Source organism: Microtus oregoni, unplaced genomic scaffold (genome assembly GCF_018167655.1).
Source record: "Microtus oregoni isolate MIOR12 unplaced genomic scaffold, Mior012 000074F_ref0000038, whole genome shotgun sequence".
NCBI lineage: Eukaryota > Metazoa > Chordata > Mammalia > Rodentia > Cricetidae > Microtus > Microtus oregoni.
Genome location: NW_024544004.1, coordinates 3,627,367 through 3,653,336, shown reverse-complemented (window position 1 = coordinate 3,653,336; position 25,970 = coordinate 3,627,367). Strand labels below are relative to the sequence as shown.

Here is a 25,970-nt window from a genome sequence, read left to right as displayed (position 1 = left end):
GCACCGGACTGAGCTCTCAAGGTCCAGTTGAAGAGGAAAAGGAGGGAGAATATGAGCAAGGAAGTCAGGACCACTAGGGGTTTGTCCACCCACTGAGACAGTGTGCCTGAGCTAATGGGAGCCCACCAAATCCAGTTGGACTGGGACTGAACGAGCATGGGATCAAATCGGACTCTCTGAATGTAGTTGACAATTGGGGCAGACTGAGAAGCCAATGAAAATGGCACTGGAATTTGTCTCTGCTGCATGTACTGGCTTTTTGGGATCCTATTCTCTTTGCATGCATACCTTCCTAAGCCTGGATGGAGGGGGGAGGGCCTTGGACTTCCCACAGGGCAGGGTACCCTGCACTCTCCTAGGACTGGAGGGGGAGGGAGGAAGAGTGAGTGGGGAAGGGAGAGGGAAGTGGGAGGAGGGGAGGTAGTGGAAATTTTGATTGGTATTATTTATAAAGTAATAAAAATTAATCTGCTGGGAAAAAAAGAAATGAACTACAGATACAAGCAAATAAAAGACTTGTAAACTCATTCCTCTAAAGCCCCCAAACCCTTTTGTAATTTCTTTATGTTTCAAAATATGGTAGTGGAGAGAAAAGCTCAACAAGATTAAATGAATCTATCCTGACCACAATCATGCTGACATTAAAGCCATTCATATACTCAACAATCACAGAGAATATGCTATGTGAATTAAAGGCCAAATACAATGCTTATGGATTCCACAGCTTGGAGTAGTGTTTCTGGTAATTTATTTGGCGTTGTAACCTTAGCATCACAAACATTAAGCATGTTATACTGTAGCTCCCAAAAACAGAGAAATAATAACCCCTAAGACCTTGTGAGTTAAAAATACTAATTCACAACTCACAGCAATCAAATCAACTTACCTTCTAAATTCTTACACTGAAATGTATAGGTCCTGACAATTATTGATAGCATCTACTCTGTCACTAAGGCTTCTAATTGTTGAAATCCTCATGGTCATAGACTTTCAATAAACATAACTGAAGAGTTTTTGTTCAGTCTTCCTAAATGACACTTGCGGATCCTAAAAGGTCAAACAACCTGACAAGCTGACAGCGCTACAGGCATAGTCAAAGCAAACCCCCATAAATCTTGATGCTCAATAAAGTAATTTGTCCTCCCATGACATGCCAGCTCTTATAAAATAATGTTAGAGGTGGAAATATAGTATTCTACATTTTAATTTAAATGACCAAAAGAAATGTTTTCAAAATTATTCTCTCTTGATTTCTAGTCTCTTTTTTGGTTTATTTAAAAATTTTCAAGTTCTTTGATTTGGTCTGGATTTAAATTTAAATTGGTCATGTACTTGGGATTGATACAAATCACCACAAGCTCAGAGGCTTAAAATAACACACTTATTTTTTCCCAGTTTCTGTGAGCTAGGAATCCAGATACTAGACCCAGTTCTTACTCTGCAGATGATGGCTTTGCAAGCCTGTCAGATGTCAACAGGGCTAAATATCCAAAAGATGGCTTAAGACACAGAATTTGCTTCATGTTCATTTAGGTTATTGGTAAAATTCATTTCCACGTGGCTATATTACTGAGGTTTTCATATTCTTTCTTCTTGTTATCTAAGTATTATTGTTAGCTCCCAAGAGTTGCCCTCAGGTCCTGATTACATGGAGCACTTCATAGGATACAGTGAGATAAGCTGTCTGGCTTTTGCCCAGTCAACAGATTTCATCTTCTTTGAGACATTTAAAAATGGCTTACAAGGTTAAGTTCACCAGAGATAATTTCTTCTTTTCTATGATTTAAGTCGAATCATAAAGGGTTTTAAACATATTTGAAAAAAAATCCTTCATTTTTGTCACAGAACAAAATTTAGACATGTAGAAGTAGAATTCATTGTATCTTCTGATCTCAACTACACTCAAGCATTGCTAATTATACGCCAGGAGCATAGATCTTGGTGGCCATCTTAGATTCTTACCCACCATAGATATGAATGGAAAACTATGAGTGGAAAGTCACTGAAATAATCTGCATTCATTTCTGAGCCACAGAATTGGACTTTTGTTCTCATAGAAGGGCAATCATATAAGACTGATGAAAAACTTGGGACTGAACCCCAGTGTACAACCCACTAGTTACATGATATTAGGGAAATTCCTTAATCCTTCCAAGTGTCTATGTTATGTCACACATAAAGATTTTAATAAAAATAAAAGACAGTACCTACTTCTCTGCATTACCATACGGACAGAGTCTAAGCTAGAAACCAGAACTAGATCATTTACCTGCGATTTGTGTTCAGGAAGCAGTGGCAGGCATGTTTGTGGTGGGTCTCCAAGCAGATGACACTCAATAGAGCAGTGGTTCTCAACCTGTGGGTCATGACCCCTTTGGTCGAATGACCCGTTCATAGGGGTCGCATATCAGACATCCTGAATATCAGATATTTATATCATGGTTCATAACAGTAGCAAAATTACAGTTATGGAGTAGCAACAAAAATAATTTTATGGTTGGTCACTAAAACATGACGAACTATATTAAAGGGTCGCATCATTAGGAAGGTTGGGAACCACTTCAAAAGAGGGTAGGTATACTACTTTCTAGGCTCAAAGATGACAAAAATTTTGATATATCAGTGAACTGAAAATGAAGTTATTAAGAAGGTGACTTAATTGTGCTTTGGGAATTCGATTCAAATGGAATAAATGATCTGGATGAGCTCAATACTTTACAGACTATATATATAATATATAAATTTTAGGTAAATAAGGACCAAACAGGTGAGATCTCTGGGCAGTATTTCCACATACACCCAAGAAATCTGAAGGTGGCCTGTATGTTTCTGCAGAGGTAAGTGCTATCCTTATTGTGTCAGTTAGGAATCTATTAAATCTCAGCACCAAAGCTACCCTTCAGTGCCTTTTCTATGCTCATGAACTGGATGTTTACGCATTTCTGCCTTTACATTGGGCACAGTATTATATTTTTTGTCAGTAGAGGGCACTGCAGGGACATTGCAGGTGGAAATAAGACTTCTTTTTCAGGTTCTCATGGGCTATACATTAAATTTTCTTGTTTCCAATTTAGGTTCTATGAGACATGCTCATTCTTTCGAGGATTCCAGATATTGTTCTGCTCCAACCACATACCTAAACCATTTATACAAATCTCTCAGCAACTTTACAGCTCTGTCTAGGTTCTTACTATAGCAGCAGCCAATTCTTTTTTCTTTTTTTTTTTTTTTTGGGTACTCTTAGGCTTCAGGAATGATTTTCATGATTCCCTTTTTATCCTAACAGAATTCTTAGTATAGGTTAATAATGATTTGAATCAAACTTTCCTTGTTTAAGTTAGTGTGAAGTTTCCATTTCTATGCTTACTCAATTATCTTGAAAATTAATTTTACAGCAACTTGGCTGTACTTTTAAAAATCCAGTGTCTTGATCACATACAGAATGGTACCAGATAAAGATTGTCCACAAACTCATCACTTATGTGGCCAGTTGCTTTCACATGATTTTGTGAGCTTATCATAAAATAGCTTTGGCATTTACACCTAAGATATTACAGCTAGTCCAATTCCTCAAGTTAATTAGAAAGGCTAATTTAAGCTTGTTCACAGAGATGAAGTGTCAGGCTGGAGTCAGGACATCATTTCTTTTTCTTTTTTTTTTTTTTACCACTCATCAGTGCCCTTTCTACTATATTATGATGGTACTCAATATAAACAAATCCTTTATGAGGACAATGATTATACCCTTAAATTCAGTCTAAATATTAAAGTAGTCTGTGATGTATAATACGTTCAGCAAATATAACATCACCAAGAACACATATAAATATACTACTGTCTATACACATCATAAAAAGAAACAGCAATACCAGGTTATCTTCTTTATGTCAGCTGTAATATTTAAGACTATGTTTCTCCTTTTGTCGTAGGAAAGGCAAATACTTACTACTTCTATCATTTTACACTTGCATTCCTCCTTTGTCCTTTTGGTATGGGTAACAGTTATAGAAGAGTTAATTTTAAAAAAAGATTTATTTTTATTTTATGTTAAATGAGTGTTTTGCCTGATTGTATGTCTGTGCAACATGAATGTGCCTGGCACCCAAGAATGCCAGAAGAAGGTATTGAATCCCTTGGAATTAGGGTTACAGATGATTGGGAACTACAGTGTAGGTGCTGGGACCCAAACCTAGATCCTCTGCAGGCATAGCAAGTACTCTTAACTCTTTAGCCGTCTCTTCAGGCCAAGAGATTAAAATAAGATTAAAATGGTTTATAATGTTAATAATAACCAAAGTGTCAAAATCCAATACAAACTCCAGAAACCAATTTCTGGCTCAGTAATAGTGTAACCATGTATCTTTAGGTTGACAACAAGGCGTGAACTGGGGCCAAGTTAGCAGGATCACTTACATTAACTGTAATACATGTCAAGTTAGTAGGATCGCTTACATTAACTGTAATACATGTCAAGCAACCTCCTAGTGCTTTTCATCTAAAAAAACCTCAGTATTAGAAATCATATTAATGAGAATAACTAGAACTTACATGCCTGAGTGCAATAGTCACACTGGAATTTCAAGCATACAGAAATTCAATTTGCATTTAGAACAAGATAGCAGCTTTAGGAGAGGATTCTGGGTTATAATTGATAAAAGCTGCCTTTTCACACATCAGAGAACTTCTGAAGATCAATATAAAATCATATGAATTTGAAAGTCATTAGCATTCTACTGAATTCAAGAAAGCTCTAAGAGATTAAATATCATCACTTTTATTCCATTGTGAGACATGCTGTTACACAACTACTTAAAGAATCTTTAAGGTTTGGGATCATCAGCAGAAGAAGGCTGTTTTTAATATATCATATCAATGTGAGGACAAAGGCTGAAATGAGCTCTTCACATCCTTTGGCAGGCTCCCCTCTTATATCCAACTGTTGACCTTGTGAACTTTAGTCTAGACAGCAGAGGATGCACAAGAATCCCAGGCCAGATGAATTTTTAGAAAAATCAATAAACTTGCCGATATGAAAACTTACACAAAACATTTGTGAAGTAAAACAAATACTTAACATGCAGAAAGTAGTTAACATTTATTACCAAAGTTAAATAAAAGTGAGTAAAATAGGTTGTGGAGGAGATCAGTCACAAAGACTACGGAGAAAGGGGGGAGTGAGGTATAAAAGCATGGAACTAAAGAAAATCCCAGATACTCTGATGCCATTTTAACATATAAAACAATGGTGCCAGCAAAGCAAAGCAGATGGTCCCCAACATTCCAAGGAACATGACTTATAAGAAAATGTTTATCACTCCAGTATATACTACATCAATTATCTGAAATGTGTTTCATGGTCTCATTCAGTTTTGACAATTGGATCTAACGCAAAACCCCCAAATCCTAGGTTGTTCAGTATCTTTTCTTTCTTGGTCATGATTTACATTGATACACATCCCTACTAGACACTACAAGCAAATTCCCTTCCGCAATACTTTTTCACAGACTACTCCGATTTTAATGAGAAATGCGATATATCAAAATTGTCCTTAAGTCATATTCAAACCAGTTTTGACTGTTTTACCCATATGAATATGAAATTAAGCCTTAGATCCCATCAGAAGCATGAATAAAGTAGAATAAAATATATAATTCTCTTGTTTTTATTATAAACATACTATAAATAATTGAAAATAGGAAATTACTTGAAGCTGAAAATTCAGTTCTCATCTTTCCAAGCAAATACAGTAAATTCTATTTACTATACTACTATTCCTGAATATTCACTTTTAAAATTTTAGCAGTAAGGACTTACTCTATGCATGATTTACTTAGCATTATAATTTAGAATCTTAACACTGGTCAATGAATATTTTGGGGATACTAATATAATTTATTCATAAATTATAACATAAATTATATATTCCTGAAAATTTTCAGGTAATAATCATGAGTAGTAAATATTATGTACTATTAATGTACCATAGTTGACTGTAGTATTACTCCATTTCTTATTTTTCATTATTATGTATTATGATTATTTGAACATTTCCTATAGAAAATATTATTGTATTCCACAATTTATTCTAGATTTTATTCCTAGGAATGTATAGGAATATGGATTTTTGAGAATTTCATACATAAATATATATATATATATATACATATATATATATACATATATATATAAAATTTCACCTCCCCCTCTCACCTATCCAATTCTTTGAGCGCCTTCGCCTAAGCTACTAGGTATATTTTGAATTGCATTTATGTTTAGGAATGACCACTTGAGATTGGAGCACCTTTCAGGCAACTTGACCCTGGAGAAAACTGATTATTCTCTTAGCAGCCACTGACTATCTGTGGCTCATCATCTAGGGGTGGGACCTAGTGAAATTTCCTCCATCCACACTGGCATGTCAACTGATGCTACTATTATTCAGGTTTGATAAGGCACCATACTTTGAGATTTCCTAGGTGCAGCTTCCCTATCATGTCTATAAGACAGTATCTAGTGGCAGGCATCCCAATCCACTGGTTCTTACAATATTTCCACCATCTCTTCAATGATTTTTCCCTGAACCTTAGGAGTAGAGAAACTGATTATAAATCATTTCTGTCATTTCAAGAAATTTAACTATTATATGCTTAAATTTATTCATCTATAAAAGAGAGATGATAGTAATTTTTCCTGAGAACCAAAATGAGTTTAGTTTGTATATAGCACTCAAAGTAACGGCAGAAGCAATTGTAAAATACCATGCAAATATTAGAATTAATATATGTCAAACTTGCTTTCCTAAAAGGCATTGGTAGTATACATGGATAGCAAAAATTAAGCCCATTCTATTTTCATGAAGATTTCTGTCAGTACATGAGTATGTTTAAAAGTATGTTTAGGAATAGATAGAAAACACTTTTTTACTGCTTTATTAAAATTACTTGGTATCTGAGGGTAACTGCCTCTGATTAGATGTTATAATTTAATATGCAATTAGGAGATTGTCACTTTAAAAATATACAAAACTCAGAATATGCACATTATCTTTTAATAGTTAAAACTGTAATTTAAAAATAATTAGCACTTTTATATCCTTTTTTTTTTGCTCTTAGTCATCTCATCTGTGTTTTTTTTATCATGTATTCTTCGTCATCTTATACTTTCCTATTCTGGAATTTGGCTTACTTTGTTCACTTATTTAATAATTTTATTTTAACGTATTTATCAAGAAATTACTTTAGCAACCTTGTTAATCTAAAAACATGCTTTTAAATTTTGTTTCTGCAAATTAGCTTTGGCCATTGCTTTTCTTTAAAATAATTATAATTTTTCATCCACTGTCTTATGGAAATATACTCATACTCATATTCTCTCTCTCTTATCTGGGACAGTCTCAATATATAGCCCAGGTACCTTGGAGCTCATAATCCTCCTCCCTCAATTTCTCAGCTGCTGGGATTACAGACATTTACCACAAAAATGAGCTTCTTTTCCTCTAGTCCCTCTGTTGAATGGATGCAAAGTTACTTCTTGCCATTATAATTATGAACTGTTACTATGAATATATCTTGAAATAATTATCCTTTCAACACATTTTCTAACTTTAGTGAATATATAAATTTCTAGTCCAAAATTATTCTATTATAGCCTTTATTATTGCTTTCTTCCTTTAGAAACAGTGATGAGAACTAAAACCTGTCTTCTAAAAGCTTGCTCTCATATTTCCATTTTCCAAATATGTAAATATCTTAGTACTGTACTATCGAAGTCCACTTTGTGTCTCCCTCTCATATTATCTTTAACATCTGATTTTCATTTTAATGATTTTAGTGTAGTCTTACTTCTATTTCTGTTTGGTTACTTTTACTACAATCATTTGTCTTAGCTCACTTGGTGGTCTCTGTTTACAGTGGACATGCCTTCTTTATAATATGGTATCTTTTAAAAAAATAGGCAGTGTTCTGTTGACTCTTATTGTGGACATTAAACAAACTTAATAAGTCTACTTCATGAAGTAGGATTATTTTAATATTATAGTGTATTAGAACATATTTTCTTTCTCTTTCTTTTTAAAAGCTAATCCTTACATATTGACCTAATTTAAGAATAGACACTTCATAACTTTGCTTAGCTCTCTAGTTTTCCCAGGTGTGTTAAAGGGCACAACGATACCTATATTTCCTTAGGGAATTCCTAAGGTATTATAGCTTTCCACACTTGAGCATTTCCTTCCTCTTTGACAACTGCCATCCCATTCCTACCAGACAAAAGAAGATCTAGTCTATTACAAACATCTTCAAGACATTTTCTGTAGTATAAATATATTCAAACAATGTTATACTATATGTATCATTTGAACTTTGCTTTTATTACTTATACATTTTTTTTAATGAGAGGGTCTCACTTCTGACATTCTTGGGAACTTACTATACAGATGAGGTTAGGCATGAATTTACAGACTTCTGCCTACCTCTGCCTTCCAAGTGTTGGGATTAAAGGTGTAAGGCAAAATGTCTATCTCTCCTTATGCAAATCTTGGTTTCAATCATATCAGAATATTTTATGTAATCCAAAATACTATAAAATCTGATTTGCCATTCAGAGACCAATGATTTTTTTCTTCTTAAATCATCATAAAAATTTTCAGTTACAGGATCAAGAAGTAGGTCTCCTAGAGATAAGACAGCACAGTACTGGATAGTTTTTTTTATTGTTTCTTCCAGAGTCATTTAACCCATTAAAAACAGATTTTGTCTTAGAAGTCTCTTCTTGAGCTTATGAACTACTATGATTTCTTATTCTGTTATAAATGAACATTTCTCTATTCCTCCAAAAAGCCCACTATCTCTTTTTACTGTGTCAACAATAGGCATTTTCTCTGCTGTATTAAAAATGTCATCTTGATTGTAACTATTATCATGATCATCTTGATTCAGGACCATTTTGACTATTCTACTACCAGCCAACGAATGAACAACTAGAGTCCCAATGATGATATAATCTTTTATAGCCACTTCAATGAATATTTTCATTTTCCCATAGGCAGAAGCTTTATCACAACAAATCTTGAAAATTTTCATGCTGAGTCATGCTTTAAACTTCTGCACCTAGCTTAGGAAATACAGTTCCTTTTAAGTTTCAGTTCATTGAGGTAGATCAGCCCTTGTTTCATCATGATGAGCACAGTAATTGGAAGGTGCTGATAGCAATGTAGTGGCTCCGCTATTTAAATATATAACTTGAGATTTCCAGTCTTTAATTTATGTGACATTTTGTTCAGCATTTTAGCACAGTACTTCAACAGTTCATCCTTCTGTTTCTTTATGTCATACACAGTGGTCATTGCAATACCACGTTCTCCTGGAGAAGTTTTGTGCTTTACACTGCCGTCCATTTTGTCAACAGTTTACATTCCGTATTATAGATAAACGTATCTTTATCCTTTTTCACCCTGACACAAACAGATTATCTACAGACATTTTGGGGGTATTTTTAGCAATATATTTATATTACAGAAGGAATAAACAAAATTAAAGCAAGAAATGAACAACTGTAAGTAATGTCCACAGGTCTCATGTGAAACCTGCGGCTGGCCCGCACATACACCATTTCATTATTCTTTGTAGGTATTCTTGCATTAGCTACATGAAAAAGATATAGCACAGCTGTTGGTGAGGTCTGAGAGAGTCATCTTTTCCTTGGTGATGTTGGATTAGTTGTGTTGTGAGCCTCAATGTTGAATGGGCCCCATCATATGAAGTCAGATAAGGAATTTTCCACTTACAATGTCAGCAGCTTCAGAAATGTGGTCAAAAAGTTTAGATTTTTGAGTAGGTGAGATGGCTCAGTGGGGAAAGCCTGATGACCTAAATTTGAATTCTGGAACACACATTGTAGGAGAGAAGCCACTCCTACAAGTTTCCTCTGAAGTCCGCATATGTGTGTGTGTTACATGTATATATGTGCATACACCAGTTTCATATTTTGAATGAAATTCAGGATTACTACTTAACCTATAATATGCTTAAAAAATTAAACTAATGATTGGAAAACATACACACACACGCACACACACACAAACACATATGCTATTATTTCCTTCCTGTTCTCCAGAGCCTATGGATAGCAGTACCTAAAAAGAGGGATAGTTATTGTTTTTTCCTAGGCTAAAATAGAGAAGAGTACATCAGTTCTTCTTTCCTGAGATCACCCTAAAGAAAGGGCAAAAGTCATCAAGGTGTTTACTAACAACAAGAGATACCTTTTCTCTGAGTATAATTTAACAACACCTCACTTCTCATAAAAAAAATAGCAAACTTCCAATCAGATTGTCCTCTGATCTGTACATGCATACTGTGGCATGTATTCATACCTCCCCCATCATCAACAAAATGAATAAATGTAAAAAAAGTAACCAAAGAAATGAATGGATTTAACAAATAATGACAAGTTTCTAGATAGATTAGTTCTTGAATACAAGATCAGAGCAAGGGAGTTTGATTTTCTTAGGAAATATCTCATCCAAATGAATATAGCGACAAATTACTCCTACTGTAGAAGAAAATACCTTGTTCTGGTATATTTTTTAAATCATAAATTACTGAGAAAAATTGTACTTTCCAATTCTGTTTGCAAGATTATTTTACTCAAATCTTGCCTCATAATATTCAAATATTACATCAGAGCATTTTTTTCTATTAGCTAAAACAAGTTGACTATAACTAACATGTTTTGATTCTTTTAGAGGTTTCCTAAAATGTATACTTAACTAAAGTAAGTTAGTTAATCTTTTTTTTTTATTATGGATTACATTTTTCAAGCCATATTCTTTTAATTGCTAAGTAAATATTATCTAATGGAGATAAAAATACATCCAAATCTACTTACCACATGAAGGATTTTATTCTCAGTTTCATATACAGTGCAATCCTGAAAACAAGAACAAATATTATGTTCAAAAAATTAATATCCATTTTAATGTATGTTTTTAGAAATTGTACTAAGAAAAATTCTTGACATTCCATGCAAAAACTCAAATAAGAATGAGTAAAATCTGGAAATTTTACTTTTTTTTAACCCAAGTAGAACCAATGGTAAGGTTAGATGGTCAGTTACTTTGCCTTAAGTATATTTTCTAATTTGACTAACTTTAAGCACATATAACAAGGGGCAATAGATGTTAAGATTACTTTTGGAAACATTTAAAAAATTATTAGAGATTTTTCTATCTGAAATTTTTACCCATGATAAGTAAATCTGTCAAACTATCTCCAAGATTTTAAACATTGATTTATTATGATTAGACCATTAAGAATACACTAACATTTATTTCAACATTGATATCAAAATCTCATACTTTTCTATTTTTAACTACTCAAACTAATCAAATCTACTTTCTATTATATATTTTAAAATATCAGGTTTATAGTTCTTACATAAATTTGAATCTTTGAAATTGTACAAAAAAAGTTAAAAATCAACTACATTTTTTCTTAACTATTTGTTCACCAATAAATCACAATATGTAAAAGTGACTTATGCTTAGAAACATAATGGTTGTCATTTTCTTCAAGAAATTTGTAAACTGGCCATAGACATGATATGTAGTAGTAGTGACCCAATAGGAGTGATCTGAGAATTAAGTGAGAAAAATGAGATAAACTGCTTGCCTCAGAGATTGACACATAAGGAGTAATAAATATGCTATTGTAAAATATTACTCTTGTTTGGCAATTAGCATGGCGAACAATGAGGGCTGATGAGAACCCAAGGACAATGGCACGGGGTTTTGAACCTACGTAATGTGCTGGCTTTGTGGGAGCCTAGCCAGTTTGGATGTTCACCTTCCTAGAAATGGACGGAGGGGGGAGGACCTAGGACTTACCACAGGGCAGGGAACCCTGACTGCTCTTTGGACTGGAGAGGGATGGGGAGAGGAGTGGGGGGAGGAGGAGAAGGGTGGGAGAAGGGGGAGAAGGGTGGGAGGAGGGGGAGGGAAATGGGAGGCTGGGAGGAGGAGGAAATTTGTTTTTTTTCCTTTTCTCAATAAAAAAAAAGTTAAAAAAAATAAAAAATAAAAATCCATTACTTTTACTTTCAAACTTCAAAGGGAATCTCCTTAAGAAAGTAAATATCATTTAAGTTAATATTCTACTAGTGGCCTAATAATTTATATACCCTACTAGCAGCATAATACTCATACAAGATAATAATTTCACGCCATATCTAATATGGATATAACACAAAGAAATGTTGAAATAATCTTAAACGTATCTTTAGCAACACTACTTATTGTAAATAGCATTAATGTGCTAAACCTGTTCTGTATGACTTATAAGACAAAACAAAAAAGTCATGTCTTTTTCACCTGCATCATTAATAATTATTAATTTAGCGAGGGAGAAAGCAGATACATACATATTACTAAGGAAGTAAAAACAACCACCCTTATACGATCTTGATGCTGTATATATGTATGTATGTATGTATATATGCTCACTGAGAAGGAATAGAAACAAAGATCAACTTAATAATAATGAAAATTTCAGTTTTGTTGTCTTGTACCATTTTCCAGAACTTCTTGGAAAATGGCTAATTTCAAATAAGATTGGAACTATATATAAGAATGGACTATATTTTGATTTAAGATAGAATGAAACTATCTAAGATGACTAATATTGACCTAGGATTTAACATGAAGAGATTCCTACTTCCTAAAAAGAATAATCTGAGGACATAAGAGGATAATAATGCAATGGGTGGAAACATACTAAATAATTTAGAATATTAACTACATTAATATGTCTAATGCTTTAATATGAAATTTAAAAATTACTAGAGGTAATAAAATATATTTTGTAAAATAGTCTAGTGATATATATATATACATATATATATATATATATATATATATATATATATATATATATATATAACAGATTGGACCATGAAAATTTATGTCTTTTCCTCTTGAATGAGTAACTACTATTCTATTGTGCTAGGCACTAAAAAATGAGTATAATATGCTGTGATGGTTTAATTGTCAACTTGTCATGACCTAGAATTATCTGGGCAGAGAATCTCAAGTACTGATTGTCTACATTTGGGTTGGCCTGAGGCCCAGACCAGAAGGTTGACTTAAGGTAATATAGGAAGACCTAGTTTGCTCTGCTTGATGCCATTTCATTGGCAAGGTTCCTGAATGATGTAAGAATGGAAACATTCATTTCTCTGCTCGTCACTGTGAATTTAATATCAGCTGATTAAAATCCTGCCTTGACTTCCTCACAATGATGGACTGTAGCTGGATTATTTAATGAAATAGCCCTTTTCTCCCCTAAGTTACTTCATGTTCAAGTATTTTATTACAGCAACAGAAAGAAAAGCAAATCACATAGCATTTGCACAGATGTGCCAAAACTTACACAGGAATCCACAGTTTTCATGACATTTAAAGTTTAATGTCTTGTAAAGCATAAATGCCACAAAATTATGTGAAAGAGCAAGTATTTATTTTTAAAAGTTAATACCCTTACTATAAAATTCAATAAAACTACATTACAGTATTCCTTGTATCAGTCAAATTTCAAACCTGCAAAACTTTTCATCAGCTGTGGTATATTGCCTCAACTTATTACACTTATAGTTGTAGATTTAATGGTATTTGGAAAAATGAAATTGTGGTACATGCCCAATTATTCTGATGTAATCTTTTAAGCAAAAGCCTAAAGAAATATATATCAGGTGACCAAGGTAGTTAAAATTTTCAACCAGAGTAATAAAGCATATACAAATGTTAGAATTAAACTTACCATTTCACATAAACATAGCTAAATGATTGTAAGTGAACTCTTTTTAAAAATGAATTTTCAATTGATATTTTTAAAATTTTTAAGTGTTTGTGTATAAAGCCTTAAATATTAAATAAAAACATTTGGAATTCCTTTGATTAGTTTAATTGACAAAATTATAGGGCTCAAAGAGCAGAGGAGAAAGCAGCCAAATTCTACCTAAAAACAATTAGTAGTGGTTGCTTTTAAGTGGCAGCACATATAAAGACATTTGTACAAGAGCAAGGCATCTGCAGTCAAACACATTTAATGTAATCAAGTTCAAATTTTAGTTTTCCATGCAAGAATTACTCAAGAGTCCAAGCTAAAATGCAGCCATGGGTTTCATGTCCAGTAATATAGATTCAGTAGGCTCACAAATGGAGACTGTCAAGAGGATTTTGATGAGATGGCATTTTTAGAAAAAGTTTATTTATCAAGATCAAGATTAAGATTATTATATAAGAGGAAAAATTAACCAAATTAAAAATGAAGTGTACAGAATTCACAAACTAGTAACCTGGTTTAAAAACATTGTTACTGGCTTACTCTAAACAGTCCTGCATTCCTTAGAATCTCATGGTGCATACATTCACACAATTTATCACTTGATTTTTTTCATCCACTAAACTTATTTAATAGTTCACTATTTTGAATAGACACTTATATACTTGTTTGTATCTCTTCTTTGTTTTGCCTATGTTGGCTTGATTCTTAATGAAAGCCATAGACTTTTATCAAGGACAAGGTCACAGTATATTAAATACTGTATAACAAAACCAAGAAACAGAGTCAGTACATAATAACCTGTTATCACAGAAAATAATAAAAGCTAAATAATTATATGATATTTTAAGCACGAATTTTATGTAATTTGTTTTTATCATGGTAAATATTTAAACAGCCCCAGGTAATTTGGAGGATTAATTTTATTAGTAAGTTATTTTACTTCCTTAAAAATAGGATGTTAAAACACTTGCTTCTCAAAGTGTAGGTTTTATTAACACTTGGGGCTAAATATTGTCCTAAAAATGTATTTCAAGGTTTTAAAAGAAAATAGTGTTGTATATAGAAAAATCTACATTCTTATGAACATACCCATGGTATGGAAAGATATAACTCTTATGTTCTAGTTTTTCATGTTTAAATTAAATTTAGTTTTTAAAAGTTGGTTTTAGAACAGTATACATTCCTCAAATTCTTTTCAATAGCTTAAGTTGTCTTTTGCTCTATATGCAAAATGAAATTTGCAATTCTTCATCCTTATCCATATATTGCTTCTTTAAATCATGCGATTTGAATTTTATGCACGTAATTCTTAATGAGAATGTATTCATTAAGTGACGATTGTTCCTCCAATTTTGATCACTTCGTATTTCAAAACATATATACACAGAAATACCATTTTAGAGATGAGCTGTATTATAGATTATAATTAATTATCATTTTTGTAAAATAATGATATCTTTGCTATACTGAGCACAGAACACACAAAATTTATTCTATTCCTACACACTACTACTGGTATACCATGTACTGGTCGACAAGTTTTAAGCACTATTTAATACCCTGAATAAACAGCACTTCTCATTAATATATGTATATTATACTCTCAAGAACACTACACAGGTTATTAAATACATAAAAAGAAATAGTATAGGTCTCTAATACTGTATACAATTGTATTTTATGAAACTGTATTTTTATAACTGCCTTAGATTTTCATCAGTCTAATTTTAGTGTTGATACCATACTTTTATAAATAATGAATCTTAGAAGATGTTAAATGACCCATCAATGAAAGCCTCTGAATACAGTATATTCATATTGTATGTTCACACCTCTATATAATTCTGTTATTAAGCTACTGAGATGACTTATATGCCTGAGTAACTCAAGCAACAAGTTGCCTCTTTCATTGTTTTACTTTGTCACTCCCTTGATGTGGGATGTCATTCTGTATATGTTTTGCTTTTACTGGTTGAAGAATAAAGCTGTTTCGGCCAATAGCTTAGCAAAGTAAAGCCAGGCAGGAAATCCAAACAGAGATATAGAGAGTAGGCAGGGTCAAAGAGACACCATGCAGTTGCCAAAGGAGAAAGATGCCAGAACACTACTGGTAAGCCACAGCCTCGTGGTAACATGTAGATTAGTAGAAATGGGTTAATTTAACATGTAAGAACTAGCTAGGAATATGCCTGAGCCAAATAGTGTTGTAATTCATTTCTGTGCAACTCTTGAGGTTTGGAAAGCTGGGAAAGGAAAGCACAGACTCCATCTACACTCTCTCTATACATTCAAGTCGCAGTTTGCCATAAGACGTTTTAGTATTTTTGAAATGTAGTGTTAGGCACCTTTGAGTGATCAGAGATACATTAAACTTAATCCTGGGATTTCCTTATTTAGTGGGAGAGAAAACAATAAGATAATGTAGACAATATAATATTAATGAAAAAGGTCCATCAGAAGGCGATAAATTACGATTCATAATTCTGGCTTATCTCTCTGGGGAAGAGATGGTATTTTAGCTGGACTAAATGGCTTTCAAATGAGAATACTGGGAATTCAGGGCAAAATAACAATTCTGAAAAAGAAAAAAAAAGATAAAAAAACAATTCTGGTTGTTTTTTTTTTTTAAAAACTGAACAACGGCAAAAATCAGTAAGGAACATGGACACATATTTTGTTATAGGATAAGGTATGTGCAGGTTATGCAGTGGGAAAGAAAGCAGGCCAGCAATAAGGACTTGTTTTATAAAAATATGAAAGCCTTAGGCTGTTAGGAAATTTTGTTTGTGTTTAAAGGAGAATAAAGTTTGTATTTATTTCAAGGCTCCTGCACTACAGGGTGGCAAAATTTTAACAACTAATTAAATTTTCTTCACTTTCCTAGGGGAGGGTTGAAGTTGAAGGCAGCCTACTCTAACACTAACGTTATAGAGTATTTCAGTTGCAAGTAAATGTGGTATGGTGTGCTACAGAGTATAAAGTTGAAATAAGGCAATTAAGAAAATAAAAACGTCTCATTTCTTCTCTGTTTTCGTCTTCCTTTTTCATAGCTTCTTAATGGACATATGAAATTTTTAAAATTGCATATCTTCTTAGACATACCAGGAAGACATTTTATCCTCAAGGAGGCTAGGAGTATGAACTTTACTTTTAATTTTTTTAAAAAAATATGTTCATACATCCTCAAGTATAAAAAGCATGTGGTTAAATTTAGGTCTTGGAGAAGACGTTGTGGGTTTCAAAGGGAGAAAAAAATAAAATATTTTTTTAAAATAAAATACTCTGTAATATAGGTAAAGGCAAGTATCAGGGTATAATTCATCTGATAGGGAAATGGGAAAGGGGGGCTTCTTTAGGGATGTGGGACGTAGCTAAATACAGGAGAAAGGTGAAATAACAATAGCTTCACTTTTAAAGACCGAAAGCTGACTTGTTAGTGCAATAAAGTTACCCATGGGTTAGTATACAGGCATTACCAGCATGTTATTGCTTAGCTCTTTGGGATTTCATCCTATGTGCTCTTGAGATATAAGGCAGATGGGGGAAAGCTCTTCCTCAACAGTGCATCCACCCATTTTAAAATTAATTCTTTGAGAATTTATATTCACCCCCTCAGCTACTTCCCTTACTGCCCTCTCCATCCTTCTATTTCTTCCTTTACAATTTTGAGATTACTTCTTTTGCTTTTTTTACTGTTTTGCCAGCAAGTGTAGTTTGTTGCCCAGCTTGTCTTGGGATTGTGACTGGTTCTGTTGTGGGAGCAGCCTACCAGAAGTCATATTATTACAATGTTCTCGACCCTCCCTCTCCCAACAGCCATCAATGGTTACTAATCCCTCAGCTACCGGTGGGCTTACATATTCACCTTCATGCCCTCTATGTTGGGATTTTGTCTGGATCTTGCACAGTTTTTCTGCATATTATCCACCATTTTGAACAGCTCAATTATCACAGTCTTGCTTGTATTCCTGTAATCATTACTTTGAGAAAGAGACAGCTTAGCTATTTTACTTATAAGGGCCAGTTATTCTCAGAATTTCCTAATATTTTCATCTGCTTATATGGGATTATAAGTGGTAACAGAGAAAAGAATACAAAAAGAATGGAAGTGTGTGGATGGGTATAGCCATAGTAGACAGCCCTCACAGCTTCACAGGTAAGAAATACAGAAATAAAGTAGGTAAGTAATTCACACAACTAGACAGTTACTTGGCAATAAAACTGTAACTATAAAAATGTCTTTCAGTGTAGTTAATTACTGAATATTTTTGCTATTATGCTTAATGCCTCTATCTTCTACAATAAGCCACACTCTATAATAAAAGGAAAAACAATGAATTGCCTTTTGAATAGACAACCATAATTAGTAGATTAAAAAATAATGGGAATGTTTATACTTACCTCACAGAGTTGTCATGAGTATCACAATAATAACAACTCTGTTGTCTATGAACATCAAGTGACATGGAACTGTTTTGTAAATTACAGAACATGCGAATGTTAACAGTTATTACCCGTAGACTGAAATGGAAGCAAATGAAATTAGATAATCCCTAATGTTCTTTTCTACTTAACAAATGGCCCATTTCTGTGATTTTTTTTTTATCTTTGTTGAACTCACCTACAATCATTGTCCCTCTGTTGCACATAGTGATACAATGTTTCCATATATTTGAAGATTTTTTTGTTTGTTTGTTTTTGGTATTTCAACACAGGCTTTCTCTGCAGCTTTGGAGCCTGTCTTGGAACTAGCTCTTGTAGACCAGGTTGCCCACAAACTCACAGAGATCCATCTGCTTCTGCCTCCCAAGTGCTGGGATTAAAGGCGTGCACTAACACCGCTCAGCCACATATGAAGAGTATAATTCCTTTTGCAACATATTATCTGTTTAGGTGGTTACAATACACTGATCAATAATACTGTGGTATACTAAGGTAGGATATTTAACAAACATATAACTGTCTCTTAGTTAACAAAGCAGTAATGAAATGCTTTACTTTTACCATATTTCCCTATCACTAAATTCTTACAAACATAATGAAGGATTAGATTAAGTCAAGCATTACTACGAATTCTAAAGAAATAAATGCACAGATAATTCAAAAGATAAAAAGCTGAAATAAAATTAATCAAATAAAATTCCAAATAGGAAAAATACAATACAATAAAAAAACTTACATACATATAATTAAAAATGGAGGCCACAAAAACAGCAAGTGGAACTGCATCAATTTAAAAATGTTTCTGCATAACAAAATAAATTATCAACAAAACACTGAAATAGAAGCACATGTAAATCTCTAGGTTCCATCCTCAGAACTCCCAGAAAAATTAAAAATGGAATAGGAAAAAGAAAATATTTTAAAAATATATATCCATAATGAATTGTTAACTAAAATATGTAAAGAACTTGCATGTCAAATGAATAAAACAGAAAAATCAAATAATCCAATGAAAATTGAGCAAAAGACCTGACTAGACATTTTTCCAAAATAGAGAGAAATGGTCACTATCACTAATTCTTGGGGAGGCTTAAAGTCAGAATGAGGTATTATCTTCCTACTGTTATGATGACAATTATCAAAATGTCAAAAATCCTATCAAGAATGTTGAGAAATGGAATCTCTTGATTATTTTTCATGGGAATATAAATTAGTATAATAATTTTGAAAAATGAGTTTACTCTTAAAATTAAAATTAGAATTTCCATATTAACCAGCAATCCAATCTCTGTACATATGTCCAAAGGAAATAAAATCACTATCTCAGAGAGTTATTTGCACTGCTTTGTTCATTGTCATATTAGTCAAGTTACAAGACATAGGGAAATAGCTAAGAATCTAAGCAATAGAGGAGACGGTACTTAACGGCCTTGCCTTGTAATCAGATTGATGACTACTTTGTCATCATAGAACCTTCATCCAGTAACTGATGGAAGCAGATGCAGAGATCCACAGTTAAGCACTGGGCCGAGCTCTTGGAGTCCAGGCTTAAAAGTGGAAGAGCGATATTATGAGCAAAGGGGCCAAGACCATGATGGAGAAACCCACAGGACAGCTGACCTGAGCAAGTGGGGGAGCTCACTCACTCCAGACTTATGCTGGGGAACCTGCATAAGACCCAACTAGGCCTTCTGAATGTGGATAGCAGTTGTGTGGCTTGGGCATTTTGTGAGGCCAGTAGCAATGGAACCAGTATTTCTCCCTAGTGCATGACCTGACTCTTTAGAGCCTATTCCCTATGGAAGGATGCCTTGCTCAGCCTAGATACAGGTGGGAGAGCCTTGGTCCTGCTTCAAGTGATGTGACAGACTTTGTTGACTCCCCATGGGACGCCTTACCCTCTCTGAGAAGTGAATAGGGTTGGGGTGGGTAGAAGGTTTGGGGAACGGATGGACTGGAGGGAGAGGGAACTGTAATTAATATGTGAAATAAGATTTTTTAAAAAATAAAAAATAAAATAAGACAAAATTTCAAGATGTCAATATGAAGTGCTGGACTATGTGTATTTGCTAGTTATATTATTCTCTACTTCTAACTGCCATTTAATGTTTTTCAAAGTTATAAAACAAAACAGGAATATAGCATTAACCATACTTTCCAAGATAGTACATGGAGACAGTACTGAAAGGGCAAGGACACATAAACTAATATGGACATTTCAAAGAGAGCACTAGAAATGGTAGTTCATATGAACTCTAATACTGGTTGTCTTTTGAAATGGATAGTTACAGGCTATTAATTAATATAAAATACAAAAATTAATTACACAAATGCAGTTCTGAAATCTTTTGAGGCAATGGATCCCACAAAGAAATAATCATGCTGTGATAGGAAGGCTGAAAAAAATCATCTCTCAATAAATATGGTTAATTCTTCCATATCTCGTATGATAGTACTTTGTAATAATCTATCCCATTTCACTCCAATAAGACCATAGTAAATGAAGTGCAAGTCAGCTGTAACCATTTTAGTTTTCCAGTTGAAAATAAAAGACTAATATTTCAATAGTGAGGTGGGTGGATAAGTGAAACCTTTAACATATGAAGATTATGGGGTACAGAGAAAAAGTATGTTGATTATTTAAAAAGTTATTTAGATCCCTAAAAATTCCTAATGATTTCAAATTTCCAAGATTTAATAGAAAGCCACGAATGACTAGAAAGTTAATTATATTGAGACCATAATTTCTGTAACTTTAATATCACTTTAGTCAGTCTGAGGAAGCAGTAAATTAATTTCCATCATGAACTATGCTTTTCATGTTGTATGTGTTGAGTCAGTTATTAATTTTTGCAATTAAACTTTCAATACTTTCAAAAAGGAACCTTATAAACAACTGCCTTGTAACTTTAATTTCTTTAGGGGCCGCATAGATTCTATGAGGTTAACTCACCTTATAAATATTTCATCACACTAACTCTCAATGTTCAATTTTTATAATAAATGTTTTACAGATGAGGTATAAAAATGTGACTTTCAAAAAAATCATTTGAAAATAAAATATGTAATTGAAAAACTCATAGTATATTTAGTTTCTTCACACTTCTATTTTGTACAAAAAGGATTGAGTTTCACAGCTTTAAAAACATTCTGAATGTGAATTTAAGCTTAACTTTAATGTGCAAGATCTCAGAAGATATTTATAATAAAAATGATTGAGACTTTCTATCCATGGAAGTTTTCTCTTGCATAAAAGATATCAAGAAGTGTGCATTCATACAATGAAGGTAACATTTCTTTGTAATGCAAAGCTTTTTAGCTTCTAGATGTTCAATTTATTTATAAAGACCATCTAACATATCCCAAGGAAAAGAAAATCTGTATGATATCTGTGAGGGAAATTTTCCCTTGTGACAATTTTAATTAAATAGCACAAGAAAAAATAAACACCATACACTATCCTAAATAAATATATACATTAAATATTACTTCCTCAAGATTTTCTACCTGATTGCAAGAAAACTGTTGTCACAATTTATTCAAATAAATTCCTACTATTAGAATTATAAAACTCATTAACTCATATATCTTTTATCTATTTCAATTGTATTTTTCCTGGGCAAAGTAAAATCATTTCTTTTTAGTAAATGTAGTATTTTAAATTTCTTAGGTATTTGATTAATATTTTAGATAGATGACAATAGAGATAATACCTAAATACTAATAAATTTAAACAGTAGTAGAAGCCCAAGTTTTAGGCTTAATTTGATAAGCCTTCTAAGGAAATATTTGACACACCAGATGTCCATTTAAGGTTTCTAAATACTAGCATTGAATGATCATAAGCTAGAATCTGATACTTTGGAAAAATTCAACAAGCCATTTATTCTCTCTCAACAGATGACATTTAAACATTTCTGAACAGGCACTGCCTTCTTAATAGGAGAAGTAAACTTTTTAGACTGACTAAGTTCCGTCAGACATGAAATATGTTGTGGGCAATAAATTGTGAGTTGATGAACTGTGTCTTATTTCCATATGAAAAAAAAACCCATAGTTTACTATGTTCTATCGTACCTGTCATAATGACCAGGAGTATTCTAGAGAATACTACCCTTTCACAGTTGGCTCTGAAGTGAAGAAATGATATAGGAGATCTAGCAACCAGGGTGGATGTAGATTGTGAGCACCAGTGTTGAAACCACTAACATTTTCAGGCTGCTACCGCAGCATAATATCTCTGATCTTGAGTAATATAGTCCCCAGATACAAGGGGAAAACAAGATAGATATGCATCTGAGTATATGACAAATGTAGCTTAATATAAAAACTATGCCATTCATTTTCTAAGGCATCTTTTCAAGAAATATGGGTGCAATTTTTCTCAGAGGTCCTATGTTGAACTTCACACTGTAACACACAATCAGTCTCAGGTTACTACCACCTTCATCTAGGTCTACTCCTTTGTCATTTTGTGTTCATTAACACTTTAATGACATTTTTATAAGTTTGATTCAAGCTCTCTTTTTCTAATTACTTAATTCTGATCAGTTATTCAGACTGATACCATTAAGTATAATTTCAGCCAACTATTTTACTTCTTATGGCCTAAATACACCTGAATTCGCTATTTGATGTTGGCTGTCATTAAACCCCACCTAAAGTACTGTTATTAAAAATCACATCTTCATTTCTTATATCAGTATGAAAAATATGTTATGCAAACCATGTAAAGACTAATATGAAATTGATCCAGGGATAGTCTGATAAATAACAAATGATTAAAATATTAGTAGTGCTCCTTGGCTATCTAGCTAGTTCCTACCCTTGTCTGTTGATAACACATCAGAGTAGCACTGGTCCTCCTTTAATTACAAGAGCATAATAAAATATCTGATGCTACTCTTGGCCTTAATATGTGCAACTCTTTGTAGTGAACAGCAGTGAATGCAGAGACTAATGGATGCTCTAGGTTCTGAGATAAGGGTTGTTTGAATGTTTATCCCTAAACAGTACAATTATACCATCCCACCTACTGATCAGGAAGCATTCTGGAAGGAAGGACTGAAAGAATGTAACAGATGGAAGATGGGGAAAAGGCCTGTGAAATACTATCTTCCAGTCATGACACAGCCCATGCAATAATGATTTTATATCAGCAGCACTTGCCTGCATTGGACCTACAAAAAACTGGGTCTATCAACAGCCAATCATGGATTGGAGTGTGTCTCACTGGGCCCTAATCCTATCTTGTAAATGACTGGCTAAGGATGGGTTCGGGGGAAGGGAACAAACTGTCTACAGTTACGTACCCACTGATGAGCCTAGATGTTCTTATAGGTAGTTCCAGATTCATGATAACATAGATGATGCTAAGTATACCCAACAAGTTACAAAATAAAACAAAAAGACATGAATAGCAAAAAGAGACTTCGAAGGAGGAAAGAGAGGTAAAATGGGAATTGTGGGGAAGGCTCTCAGAGAGGGTGAAAGTAATCAATGCATTATATGTATTTATGAAGCTGTCACACAATGAATTTAATACAAGTTAAAGTAAAATAACACACTCAATGTTCAAAAGACCATGACTAATCTTTTTAACATATTATTGACTGCTGAGATAAATTGTCAAGGGTGCGTGCATGTGTGCGTGTGTGTGTATGCGGGCGTGTGTGTGTACGCGGGCGTGTGTGTGTGTGTGTGTGTGTGTGTGTGTGTATTTGAAACAGGGTCTCATAATGTAGCTTTGGCTAGTATTGTACTTCATTGGGTAGACAATAGCCTTGAGCTTGCAGTGATTGTCTTGCCTTTACTTTCCAGGTGCTGAGATTACAGATGTGTGCCATAATACCTGGCAAATGAGTCACTTTTAGTTATGAATTCTAAACTCTTTTGGGCTTTCAGCTGATCAGGCTCTGAGCTGATTGATATTCCTTATGGATAACTGAGTCTTATTATCCACACTTCTCAATACTTCAGCCTTCAATAAAGCCTGCATAATTTGCAGGTTTAAAATGCTTCATCCACAGTAATATTGGACCAACATTTGGTAAACACTGTTCTTGGCATATATATCTTCTTCCCACCTCACATTCGTTCACTGCCAAGGTGTAAATAGAGCACAGTGATCATCTCAATTTGTTATATATTAGAATTATCTGTGACATCATTTAATAAATATTAATGTCAAGTCCCATTACACAGTGGGACTTAATTTAATAGGTCTTGGGTGGTGGCCAACCACTAATACTTACAAAAGCTATTTGATTCTAGGATGAAGCTTAACTTGAGGAGTAATGAACACCTTGATTAAAGCTATTTGATTCTAGGATGAAGCTTAACTTGAGGAGTAATGAACACCTTGATTAAAGCCCTGAATAATGTCACTTATGTCACATCCCTAACTTTGAATTTAGTCACCTATAAAATTGACAGTAATCACATGTAAAAGTATTATGTGTGTAATTCTAGGATTTGCAAGTTTCGGGAAGGAAAATTATGAATTTTAGGGCAACATGGGCTAGCTACTGAGACCCTGTTTCAAAAAATAAGATAATGATATTCGATCTATCTTCTTAACTTGGCGTCTGGGAAAAACATAATAATGTTGTAAAAACACCATGCTAAACTCAAGAAAGAAATGTCATAGCCTACAAATCCTTTTCTTCCTAGTGACTGAGAAAATATGTAGAATAAGATTTTCTCAGGAGATAGGATGCGAGTGAGGGGTTAAAAAGAGTAGGGAAAGTACCTGAGCAGAGATTTCATTCCCTGTACAAAGTACAGAAATTGAACATTTATGTTTGAAATTTACATGAAAAGAAAAGGAGCATGCACTGAGATAGTGAGCTGAGGAGAGAAATAGAAAACAGTAAGGCATGACAAAGGAAATTAATAGTTGTGGTGTCGATAGGTCCTGAGAAGCATCCCAAAAGACATTTTAAAAGCATTTGGGAAAAATCTGCACAGCACTCAATAGTAGATACATATGTAAACCAGAACCAATAAAGAGTTAGCTATAGAAGAATCAAAACCTATAAAGATATCTCTTTGATACTTTGCTCTCCCATCTAGTTTTTTTAAACACATACTATCTGTAGTATTGCATTATTCAGGGACATTATATTTCATATTTAAAGCTCACATTTCCAACTTCAATATGATATCAAAACTGTTGTTTTTAAGCTACAAATGATTCTAAGTGACACTAGAAAATTTGGAGAGGGAAGAAGTAGATTGGATTATAATGGGACAAAAAATTCCCTATCTTCAAATCAAGTCTTTTCCTTGAACTTCTAGTCTTCTTCACAATAATTTCTATCTTGTTCATTTCCTCAAATCACTATGATGCCGGTATTGTAAGCATTGTGTTAACCCTTGTCCCTAAAGGTACAAAGACTAAGGGGAAAAGGAATAGGAATAAGTCATGTTAGAATATGTGCAGCTAATTTATATGTGCCATAATCACAATATAAATGGATTGTAAAATTAGTATTTTCTGGTTAGTTCTCTTTTAGGTCATTTTTAGTATCAGAGTAATTAATAAATCTAACTTAGAATTTCTTTAACCTTTTTTTGGTGAATTTTTAGGGGGAAACATAAGCATTTTTTCAGCAAACATTTATGTGCCAAGTACTAGATATGCTGAGGCCGTCTGCTTTCACCAAATCTGTCATCAAAAAAACTTT

General features: G+C 33.4%; 1 protein-coding gene across 1 annotated transcript in view; it reads right to left on the bottom strand.

The window, feature by feature from the left end:
• Nucleotides 1-25,970, bottom strand: part of LOC121441317 (connector enhancer of kinase suppressor of ras 2-like) — a 177,739-nt gene that overhangs the window by 131,507 nt on the left and 20,262 nt on the right. The window contains exon 5 of the mRNA XM_041642450.1: nucleotides 10,889-10,930. Within this exon, the coding sequence (XP_041498384.1) occupies nucleotides 10,889-10,930 (42 nt within the window). The remainder of the gene's footprint in view (nucleotides 1-10,888; nucleotides 10,931-25,970) is intronic.